The 12,024-nt window shown below is 35.1% G+C and overlaps 2 protein-coding genes across 5 annotated transcripts in view; one reads left to right on the top strand and one right to left on the bottom strand.

Moving 5' to 3' along the window:
- Positions 1-1,052, bottom strand: part of LOC118269655 (zinc transporter ZIP6-like) — a 426,889-nt gene extending 425,837 nt beyond the window's left edge. For all 4 annotated transcript variants that reach the window (XM_050706898.1, XM_050706897.1, XM_050706896.1 and 1 more), the window contains exon 1: positions 231-1,052. In XM_050706898.1, coding sequence (XP_050562855.1) covers positions 319-993 — 675 coding nt within the window. In that variant the 5' untranslated portion in view covers positions 994-1,052 and the 3' untranslated portion in view covers positions 231-318. The remainder of the gene's footprint in view (positions 1-230) is intronic.
- The window catches only part of LOC118269653 (C3 and PZP-like alpha-2-macroglobulin domain-containing protein 8), a 242,239-nt gene that overhangs the window by 181,923 nt on the left and 48,292 nt on the right, over positions 1-12,024 (top strand). The window contains exons 8-9 of the mRNA XM_050706877.1: positions 7,691-7,819; positions 8,891-9,042. Of these exons, the coding sequence (XP_050562834.1) occupies positions 7,691-7,819; positions 8,891-9,042 (281 nt within the window). The remainder of the gene's footprint in view (positions 1-7,690; positions 7,820-8,890; positions 9,043-12,024) is intronic.

Genomic DNA, 12,024 nt, shown 5'->3' with positions numbered 1-12,024 from the left:
AGTGATTAAACATAGGTTAATACTAAGTTAATACATTGAAAATTATGCCTAATACACACAAAAATTTACCCTAATCATGAATATATATTCTTAAAACATTAAAATTACCATTATAAATATTAAAATGTCATCCACAAAGTAAATTAAGACAAAGCGGATTATCTAGAAAGGTTACTCCCGAACTCATTCATCTTGTAAGATTAAAAAGAAATGAAAAAAAAAATACCTACACCACAATATAGCATCATTATCTAAGGTAAAACTGGCGTCATTGATTTCTCAAGTGGGTTTCATTGTGTTTCCAACCTTTAAATTGATTCATTGAGAATTTTCAATGTTAATATTTTCCACCATTTCAGCTAAATTAGCCTGTGGCTCTTCAGCATTGGCTGGAGCTTCGGTTGTCTTGTTTTCAGCTACAGTTTGTTTATTTTTCTTGTGAAACTTGCCATGTCCGAAACGGCCACCGTGATGTCCCTTTCGGGAGCATTTGCAATCACATTTGTTTTTGTCCATTTGTTGTTCGGTGTCCGTACCTTGTTCCTGGGTCTTGTTGGGTGGTGGAGATGGATTGCGACCAGATTCGATAGTGTCGTTGGTGTTGTTGTCAGATTCGTCGGTGGTCAGATCAACAGTCCAACGGGCCCAGAATTTGCCTTTGTGTGGGCCATGCAGACCGTGTCGTCCTCGTCCGCAGTGCGGTCTGCCGTGACGGTGTGGCCCATGGTGGCCATGAGGACCGTGATGCCCATGATGACCATGGTGATGGTGCATTCCATGCCCATGATGTTTACCGTGCCCATGATGCTTTCCATGCCCATGTTTACCAAACATGCGTCCGCACTTCCCATGCCCATCGAGTTCATGGCCATGTTTCTTATGTTTGTCCGATTGTAGATATTCGACAAACATTCTCACTAACTGTTGTTTTTCACTGTCGAGAGAGGAAATCTCACACATATTTGGACCGTAATGTTTGCAGTGACCTCGCATTTTGAGAAAAAACTGTAGGGCTATCAACGAAAGCCGTCGACTAGTTTATGGCACGTAACAGTCGTTGAAAGGCTTTATATACCCGCGATTCAACGTGAGTCATCGTTAAGTGCGGACTTCCATCGGTATTGATAATATAGCGGACGGAACCGTTGGATTTTCAACTTTATGATGACGGCGTAGAGTCGATTATCCGTTGACCGAGATTTTCTTATTTAATTAAAAACAGTTGTAAGATTTCGGTATTATTAAAAATGTTTGTTCGGCGAAATTGATTAGATTGATTCATTTACCTTGGTTACATTTTTTCTCGGACTTCAGAGAAAAATTAAAGCAATATGGGTGGTTTCTACTTATAAAATTAAGTTCATTTTTATTCAAGAAGAAGACAACATAGCAGTATACTATAAAGAAGATCTTAGACAGAAATTAAAAGAACGAAAGAACAAAGAAAACAATGATTGCGCAACATTTCACAACATATGCAACAATGACGAAATATTGTGCAATATATGACTAAAATGTTTCACAATACTTTATTGTAAATTCAAATATCTAGTTTCCTACTTGAAATATGAAGTCATCCCTATGCAATAGGGATCAACTTATTAAGTGACCATTGGTGACCAAAGGCATCTTTTCTCATTGAGAAGGTCTGAGCATTAATCACCACGTTTGCTCAATGCGGGTTGGCGATTTAAACTTATAATTAGAAATAATAAGCATAGGTTTTCCCACGACGTTTTTCTTCACCGTTTGTCAGTAGTGTCTAATAAATAATCTTAGAAAGTATGTACGTATCGGAAAAAGTCACATTGTGACTTGCCGTTGGTAGGTTTCGTACCCACCATCATAATATGCCTTAAAACCTTTGGGCCATCACGACGTCGACATCGTTTGTCGGCAGCAAAATTATGGCAAATACCTCTTTTGGAGAAACGGCCCGCAGTTTAGCTGATCATGCTGTTCTACTAAATTATAAATTCAAATATCTAGTGCTCCTATGTAAAATATACGTTCATATGCAATACATCCTCTGTATTACAAACATGATTCATAGTAAAAATCTGCCAAGTTCTAGAGTTATATAAACCAGTTTATCATAGACTCGCTTTGTATGATCTTGCCATACTTTCGCCGGCCAGTTTATACTGGTTGTCTTAGCTTAACGTGGAATATAAATGTGTTTATTTGGAATGATTACTGCTCATATTTTCTTGAACGTTATCCAGAATTTTGCCAAGTATTCCTTTCCTGTTTTGGTAATTGTTTGAGTGTCTGTGGTTGTAAATATTACTTTAGTACTTATGCAATTAGGTTCATATTTTAGGCTAAGTAAAGACTGCGGAATACTTAGTGGGTTTCCAGGGCTCTGGCTCAAATAGCAGGAGTAGGAACGGGGTGGTTTTTAGTCAGTAAGAGTCTGACACTCCGAGAGAAGTAATTGGATGATTTTCCCACTAAAAGAAGGTATTGTTGAGGCGTTCGATTTGAAAATTCTGTTTTGTTTTGTCTAGTTTTGGTTATAAGCTATTTGGTATTCAAAACTTGCTTTTTGATTTAATGGAAACAAGCATTTTGACTTTATTACATGAAATCAAACACTTAACCTAAAAAGTTGGTAAACTCTGTAATAATATATTTGTTATTTTATTATAACCTATAAAAGTTAATCTATTTCATGTTAATATACGTAGAAGTGCCAATAAAATGCATATCATCATAATATTGGTACTCATCTATTCTATACTTATAATAAATCTGTAGAGAGGTCAATTCTGTACATGAAATATATTTCCAAAATAACTATCAGCAGGTGATTAGTGATCGATACTGACGCCAAAAATGCAATCAGAAATTTTTTTGTCTGTCTGTCTGTCTGTCTGTCTGTCTGTCTGTCTGTCTGTCTGTCTGTCTGTCTGTCTGTCTGTATGTTCTTTATAGAAACAAAAACCACTCGACAGATTTCAACGAAACTTGGTACAATTGTTCTTCATACTCCTGGGCAGGTTATAGTATACTTTTCATCACGCTACGATCAATAGGAGCAGAGCAGTGAAGGGAAATGTTGGCAAAACAGGAGAACTTACTCCATTTTTAAGCTTCCGACGCGTGTGCAGCCTTAATGGTTTAAGCTACACAGAAATAATGTATGACGGAAATGTTCTCCTTAAAATTGTCCTTACTCTTACGTTTATAACGCTCTTATTCATTCATCATCATCATCATCATCATATTATAATAAATGTGTAGAAGGGTCAATTCTGTACATTGAAAATATTGAAAGAATAAATAGCAGGGGGTGTGTTGGATTGATACCAAACCCAAATATGTGATTACAATTTTTTTTGTCTGTCTGTCTGTCTGTCTGTATGTTCAGGCATCACGTAAAAACTAACGGTTCGATTTCGATGAAACTTGGTATAATTATGCCTTATTATCCTGGTCATAAAATAGGATACTTTTTATCATGGAAAAAAAAATCTTTATTTTTCAGTTTTATTCTACAGAACGCGAGCTCAACAGCAGTAGCTCAATATAGGGATTTCCTTAATTATTATGGGCCTCGCCGTATTTGGGTCCAATAGATATTTATAAGATGTCATTTTCAGAGTTATTTGAAATAGAGAAATAAAACATCTAACATCTACGCGAAGACCGACATCCGCGCGGACGGAGTCGCGGGCGGAAGCTAGTTGATTAATATGTTAGTTCAGACAGCCTTATCAGCGGATACTTACCCAGTCTCGTTCGTGACGTCATCACATATATACCTAAACAGCTAAACCATTGTATTAGTGTCATTTTATACCAGAGATGTGCTATGCTACGTTACTGTGGATGCGTTTGGCTTTCCCTACTATCGATACATCGCATACTCGAGCTGCGCACAGCTACTTTGCGGCGGCACATCTTCATAGTACATTTTACTTGCACAGCTTAGTATCAGTGGTAACGTTCACTTAGTTTCACAGCATTACATCTTTATAATATAGCTAGTGTATTTATAATTATGTATGTAGTTTTTCACACCACCCATAAGAGTACCTCTATGTGGTTTTGCAAAGCAAATACGCTATTTTTCTGAGAACTCTAATGACTGCAAAAAAAAACGAACGCTATTATAGTACGAACGAGGTTGATGACCTCTTGTGCCTTGCTAAGGTTAAAATGAGCACATATTGTGTACAGGTACGTACATAGACCTATGTCTATCAGAATCAATACTTATTAATTTATCTCACAGGGGAAAACAGAAATACACATAAATAAAATAATATTGATGACTGCCTCGTTAGTCGAGTGGCCGCAAGTGCAACTGTCGGGCAAGGGGTCTCCAGTTCGATTTCTGGAACTGCTAAAATATGGCTGGGCTTTTTTCAGCTTTTCGAAAATTTATCAGTAGTAGCACGGAGTCTGGAATTGGTCCAGTATATGGTATTAAGCTCACCTCACAGCTCACATATTACATGGGACTTATAACGCAAATGCTGAAAAAAGGGTGTACATTGTACAGTTGCATGACGTATCGTAATGTGCACCTACCGGGTAAAAAAGGCGTACCTAATTATTCAAAAAATAATTGTAATATGTAATAGGTATATCGTAAATTTAAAAGTGTATATTTACCAGTTTTTAGTTATCAGACATTTTGCAAATTGTTTCTTTTTTCTTTAATTTTCCTGTTATAAATATTTCTATATCTTATCATGTTCTCAATGAAGTTTAAGATAAAGTAGGCACACACGTAGTACGTACGATACAATTCGTTTAAGATTTCGTGTGATTGATTATATTCTGCGATAGTATATTATACGGTATGATTTTCCACTATGTATGAGTAGAGTTATTGACACGGTTTTTCCCAGATTAGTAAATAGAGCAAAATATTGTGTAAAGTTTCTAGGTTATCCATTTTCCTATTTCTCAGTAATAGCGCTGTATAACACAGGTACCTCTGGCATTCTGAAATTCTAAGATTCTGATATACCGAAACAGCGTCGCTAAGGTAGAATTATTTTAATTATTGATTTGTATTCCACTGGCTAGTGCTGAAAATCAGCGCTGTGACTCGAGCCATCGTGCTCGGGCTACGGTATTTTAGCTGAGCACTGGCCTTTTTGCGCCGTGTTGATTATTTATTTACTCTTTTAAATTATTTTCCTATTTTTACCCGACTGCCAAGGAAGGGTTATGTTTTTCGCGCGTATCTTGTATGTATGAGCCTAATATTCTTTATTACCTCATTTCTTCGAAACGGCTTGATGGATTTCGACAATCAGGGTATCGTTGGATTCGTCTTAATTACCCAAGTGTTCTTAGATATGTGACGTAAAACAAAAACCAACATGGCGGCCGTGAGGCGCCATAGATAGGAGTAAAAAAAAAAAAATTTTTTTATTTGCTACAATATGGGTATCAAATTAAAGAGCTCATCATGAGGATTCCAAAATGGTATATCACTGACATATAGAAAAAAAATACTATGTGCAATTATGTTCTTTATTATCCAAACTAAATACTCGTATAGGTTACTACGCGACACGATTGACTAGCGGTGTCTGAACTTAAAAGTGAAAAGTGATAATAAAAGTACGTCTTAACTAAATTATTTACAATGAATTTATTTATAAATAAAGGACTAGCGACCCGCCCTCGCTTTGCTGAACGTTAAATAAGGAATCTATCTACATAGTCGTTTACCTATAGCCCATGCGACGCGTCAACTGTAAAGACCGTTTTTTGTCTAAAACTAGTAGAAATTTTGAAACAGTGTAAAGAGCAAATTTTATCTTCATTTAATGTAGAAAATTAATAGACTATTTAAAAGGATAAGGATTAATACTATTACGGACAAAAACCCCTCACAATAAAAGATCCAAAAAAAAATATTAAATAGTCCACACGACGAAAATTCTTTTAAAGAATTAGACCGTTTACGAAATTTGTAAATAGTAAATTTTACTGCCCTTAATCCTTCTTCTTTTTTTTTCTAATTCCTTTACTCTCTTTGTGTTACGCAATCAATCTAAAATAACTGGATCGACGTGTGTTATTTTTTTATTATCTTGGTATTGGAAGTAGTTCTCTCGTGTCGCGGGTGAAATCTGGAGAAACACATAGCCGTATTATAACTAACTAAAAAGTGTTAAATAAAAATAAATAAATTTAAAAATTAAAAAACCCGACTGCTTAAAAACACTTTAAATAAAAACTGAAAAGTAAAAAACAAGCTTAGTCTAAAAGTGTAGATAGCAATGCTATTACTACAAAATTAAATAATTTCATAATCAATACACAAAAAATAATAATCTTATGCGAAACCTAATTGAGTGTAACAGTCGGGGCCCATTAAATAAACTAGACTAAAATCATTCAATATGGGTCCCGACTGTTACACTCAATTATGTTTCGCATAAAATTATTATTTTTTGTGTATTGATTATGAAATTATTTAATTTTGTAGTAATAGCATTGCTATCTACACTTTTAGACTAAGCTTGTTTTTTACTTTTCAGTTTTTATTTAAAGTGTTTTTTAAGCAGTCGGGTTTTTTAATTTTTTAAATTTATTTATTTTTTACCTGTAATACCTTACAATAGTGCAAATAATCTATTTTTCTTTCTTTCTTTTTAGATAGGGGAAATATTAACAAATAGACTCAACATCTTGAACGGTCAGTTATGCTCATGATGTAAATTGGCACCATTTTAAATTATTGTGTAGTCATTTACTATATACTATAATAATTGCAAGGTTTAACTTTTAAAATAACTGTAATTAACTTTGTCATTTGTAACTTACAAATGATAAAGTGAATAGTTAATTATTAGTTGTCCATCTAAAATTTAGATGAACGACTAATTAACTATTCAATGTATTTTGTTACGAATTGTACGAATATTCCGCGACATATAGGTACTTAAATTATCATATACATGGTATAATACATAAATACCAATGAAACATTACTAATGTAGGTATATTAGATAACAAACCTACTCCTCTGCCTACCACATCCATGTTGTATGTGAATGAGTTAGCACGGCTGCAATATCACAATCACGACGGTAATAATATCCGCCATTGATTGTGTCAGTAGCCCACTGTGCACTGTGCATGCAAATGTTGACAATTAGACTCGAAATTAATCCTTTGTTTTGTATTTCTAGTTTCAGTAGGTACTGTTAGAAATTCTAGGAATACTTACCTATGTTTAATTTCGGGGTGATTTCGACCAATGAATAGCAGAAGTTAACGGTCAAATGATTTTTGAAATTGTTGGTTTTTGTTCAGATATAGGAGCGTTGTCTTGTATGTGTTTGGTATTTAACTTGTTCTTAACATCATTGTTTCATGCTATTCTTACTATGCGTAAGCGAAATTTTAACAACTTTTAAGTGTGGGCCGGTTTGACTTGAGTGATACCACGGCCTCACAGAAAACCAACCTGAAACAATCCTTGCGTTGTGTGAGTGAGGTTAGCGAAGGCCTAATTACTCACTTGCCCAGTTCTAAATTCCCCAACATTCCTGATACCACTGGTGTTTACCGGTCATATAATAATAAAAAAAAACTTAAAGTGTATTGTATACATATGCTCGCTTTACTTAATTAATATAATTTTAATACATAATTTTACAAGCCACGACAGAATAACAGACAAAAGTAAACATTGCTATTAATTTTGTTGCAGGCGGAGTTAGTGGCTGTTGAAGGAAAGGAGATTGAGACCCATTACGTGTTGGCTCGGGAAAGGATTCGCCGATGGAATTCTACTTCGAAATGCTACCTGCTCGTCGAGAACTTGCCGACACCTTTGCAGGTATTGTATATTACTTGTTCTTTGTTCCTTGCCTTAAAAATCTGAAGAGGTTTTCAGGCCAATGTACTTATATTTTTTTATATGATAATATGTCACACAATAGTCTGAATTTAATTTTTTTTTTATAAATATAAGATTTAAATTAATATTACGTCCTGGTTTGTGGATGCTCTTAAGAACAATTTCTGTATAAAAATCCTTACCGGAACAGAATTCGAAAAAGTAGTTTTTTTGTAAAAAACAAGTTGATTAGTGAACTACTACACATCACAAATCGTTTTGAATGATACATATTATTATAACACATACTGTAAATACCTACATAGTTTTTTAACCATCAAAGGACGCGCTACTGTAGTCGGTTCTGGCAATCATTTATTTGGTGTTAATAGAGCTCAGTTTAGTTTTGAAGTTTAGTAGGAGTTCCATAGTTTATGTTAGTGTACTGAGTTAATAGTTGTTGATGCGTTCAGTTTGCAGTTTCGGTTTGAATTATTAATGATGCTTTACACAAAACCAACCTGTTAGTGCTTAGTAAAAACTTTTAGTTACTTCGAGATTATTTTGACTAGGTATTGTAAGTTGTAGGTAAGTAAGGTGGTAACATGCATTGGTTTATAAGCTTATATGGTTGTTTAAAAACAAATTAAAGTAAAAAATAAAAGCATTTATTTCAAGTAATTATTAATTAGGCACTTTTGAAACGACAAACTGAATTGTCCGCCAGTCTCTTTGTTAGTGCTAGTGGGTGCTCGTTCCAAAGTGTAGCTTCGAATGGAGAAGAACGAACAAGAAACTTCATCGTTACTCTTTTCAAAATAATGTTTTTTTTTTACAATCTCCCTGATACTTTATTTGATACTTTACCTATTGTATATATGTGAGAACAATATAACGCCGTAAAACATTTTTAAACTATTAAAAAATCACAGTTTTTGGGTTTCACACCAAAAATGTGGCTAAAAACCAACAGATATAACAGGAAAAAAAAATCTATAGCAAAACCTACATCCATCAATTTTAATAAGATCCCATTTTAACACGACAAAACGTTACCATTAATTCCACCAGGCGGGCGGCATAGCGAGTGCAAGCGTGTGGTCGTCATGCGGTTGCCGGCAGCGGTTGCTAGCTGCCGTCACGAGTGGTGGCCGTGCCGTCCACTGGGCAGCCGTCCCCGCTCCGCCGGCAAACGACTCGGATCTCTGCCGGTTTAATTACACGTGAGTAATTTTACTGATGTACATACATAGGTTGTTGGATTTGTTTGGTGTTACTATGTTACTTAGTGCTGGGACAGTTAATGATTACGTAAACTATTTCTTAGTAATGAATTTGTATCGAAAATTATTGCTCTGGGCTGGGCTATTATCATCAGCATCATCAGTCGAGAGACATCCACTGCTGAACAAAGGGCCCCTTAGTCCTTTGTTCAGCAGTGGACGTCTCTATGTAACGTCTGGGCTGGGTTAAGTAACCATTAAATGACTGTGAGTGCGTTAGGTTTATTTATGGACATAAAAGTTGTTAATGTTGTGTAATTTTTGTGACTGCTTAATCTTCTTGACTGCACCGTTGGCGCGGTGGCTGAGCAACTGGCTGCCGCACAACGGGTAGCGGCTTCGATTCATGCACGGAGTAACACTTTGTGTGATCTGCAACACAACACTTTATTGTTTCGGGTCTGGGTGTCATTTGTATGTGAACTTGTATGTTTGTAAACGCACCCACTGCACAGGAGAAAATATTAGTGTGCGACAATGATTTTTTTTAAACAAAAAAATAATATCTCCAAAAAAACTGTTTTCGTTCTTTTCTTTCAATTAATTGATTAACTGTCAAAACTACCTTAGTAACCTCACTTATTGATTTCTTTAAGACCAGGTTAGGTATATAAAAATACTCAATATCCTAAACTTCTTCGTACAGTACAGCTATCACTGATGTTTTACAGATCTTTCATGGAAGAACCAAATGAGTTTTCGAAAGAACAACGAAAGTTAATCGAAATTGAAGATTGTACATTTAATGAGTGTCGTAGGAAATAAAAGCCAGTTTATAGGTTACTCCCTTTTTACGATTACGTTGTAAAGGATTTCAGATGCGGACGAATTGAAAGTTAAACGCAAAATAATCCTTATTTACATTTCATTTTGTAACAAGTAAAGAACGGTTGTTAATGGTGGTGGTTTTTATTGTTACAATTTGAAATGAAGTTTTTTTTTAAATAAAATTTGCCCCATACTGGGATTTTCTGCTTTGTGGGAGCGTTTACAAACATACAAGTTGAGCACATGACACCCAGATTCAAAACAACAATTTGTGAATCACAGATCTCAGAGTTGCTGTGTGGGAATCGAACCCGCTACACGTTGCACAGCAGCCAGTTGCATAGCCACCGCGCCAACCGCACGGTTGTTTAGTATGTTAGAAGTTACTTTTGAAATCAACAATCAATATTTTGTCCTTAATACTAAAGTAAATGTGAGACAAATATACCATCGTCACGCATCGAGGACAAATCGAATTTTAGAAAAGAATTGTAATAAAAATGCTTGAAAATACTACTCATCAAATTATATTTATTTTAAAATATTTTTTCATAAATTAATTCCATAAGAATTACAAAAAGATCACCAGACTACATAAAAAAGGAGAGGAATGGAAAATTCCAATTCCAAAACTTTCCATTATAAGTATTCTACCAAAAAATCCATTTCAGTGACCATAAAAATCCATCTCAGTTACGACGATTAAAAGTCCCAACCGCACCGTAATAACTTATCTATAAACATTTAATTCGCGTGGCTTTCGATAATTAGCCACATAAGAATCCATTAAAACATTATGACCAGCCAGCACCATTAAAAACGACTGATAAAGTTCAGGCAATTAAAAAGACGAAGAGTTTTCCCAATGACTTTAATTATGCGAATGGAAATAGGTTAAGTATCTGCCGAGGTCAGTTTTTGGATGGGAAAGTTCCATGCTTTACTTACGTATACGAAAATATTTTGTTAAGTATTTACGTTGAAAGTTTACAAAGGGGTTGTTCATAGAAGAGAGGAATTTTAAACACTTATCGTGTTGTTTTATTTATAAAAACTACGCTAAAACTACGTTAATTAATATTCTATGTCATAGGTATATTTTCACAATAAACGCAGTCTGTAATACAATGGCGAGAGTAACCCAAAGCCGGAGCTAGGGACTATCCCGGTTACCAGGGCTCTGAAGAGCAGGAGTATGAACTGGTGGATTTTAGTCAGTAAGTTTCTGAAAGTCTCGCCACGCCTCACCCAAGGCGGGAGAAAACATTGGATAACTTTCCCCCTCAAAAAAAAGAGTAACCCAAATGGGAATAACTTTTCGATCATCTTCGTATTCGGGTATAAACGTTTTGAATACTAATCATTGTCAAAAATTATCTCTACAAAAGTAAAATTTACGTCTGCAAGATAATAGATCCTCATTTTCACCAACCAATCTTAATGTTCACCATACCTAATTGATTTAAAAACATTTCAAAACAGAAGCGCTCGAGAATTAAATAGTGTTTTCAGTGTAATGACATTAGGAATACAATAAAAGCAACGTCCAAGAGGACGGTTATTCTCTGTGATTTATATGCATTTTGGGAATCGTCCCGGCAGGATATTTAAATGGTGACCCGCTTTTTTTAAGTAGCTAAAAGCGAAATAAGGTTTTATTTGAATACGGACATTTCGTGCCAGTTCGTGCGATGTTTTTGTAAATTGCTCCTCTTAAAAGGAAAGAATGCAGTGTATATTATTTTATTTTGATGTTGTTCTTTTGTTAATGTGTTCATTACCTAATGAATCTGTGGATGCGTTTGGCTTCCACCAATTAAATTCATTGGTACACATAGTTTAGCACTGATGCAAACGGACTCAGCTAATCTGTTTTTTATATGAAAAGATATGTGCTATGGGTAGTTTCCCTACTATCGATACATCGCATACTCGAGCTGCGCATCTTCCTCGCACAGCCACATAGCTAAGTATCAGTGGAAACGGTCACATAGTTTCAAAGCTTAGCTATTACATCTTCGTAACATAACTACATAGCACATTTCTGTTGGAAAAGCACCCTAATTAAAGAGATACCTGGATCTATTTAAACAAGTGCCGTATACTAATTAATAGTTATCCAGTAAGTACAGGATGGGAATCAGTAGTTTCTGT

The sequence above is a fragment of the Spodoptera frugiperda genome, chromosome 30 (assembly GCF_023101765.2).
Source record: "Spodoptera frugiperda isolate SF20-4 chromosome 30, AGI-APGP_CSIRO_Sfru_2.0, whole genome shotgun sequence".
NCBI lineage: Eukaryota > Metazoa > Arthropoda > Insecta > Lepidoptera > Noctuidae > Spodoptera > Spodoptera frugiperda.
Note: the sequence above shows the minus strand (reverse complement) of the source record. Positions and strands in the feature narration are given on the sequence as shown.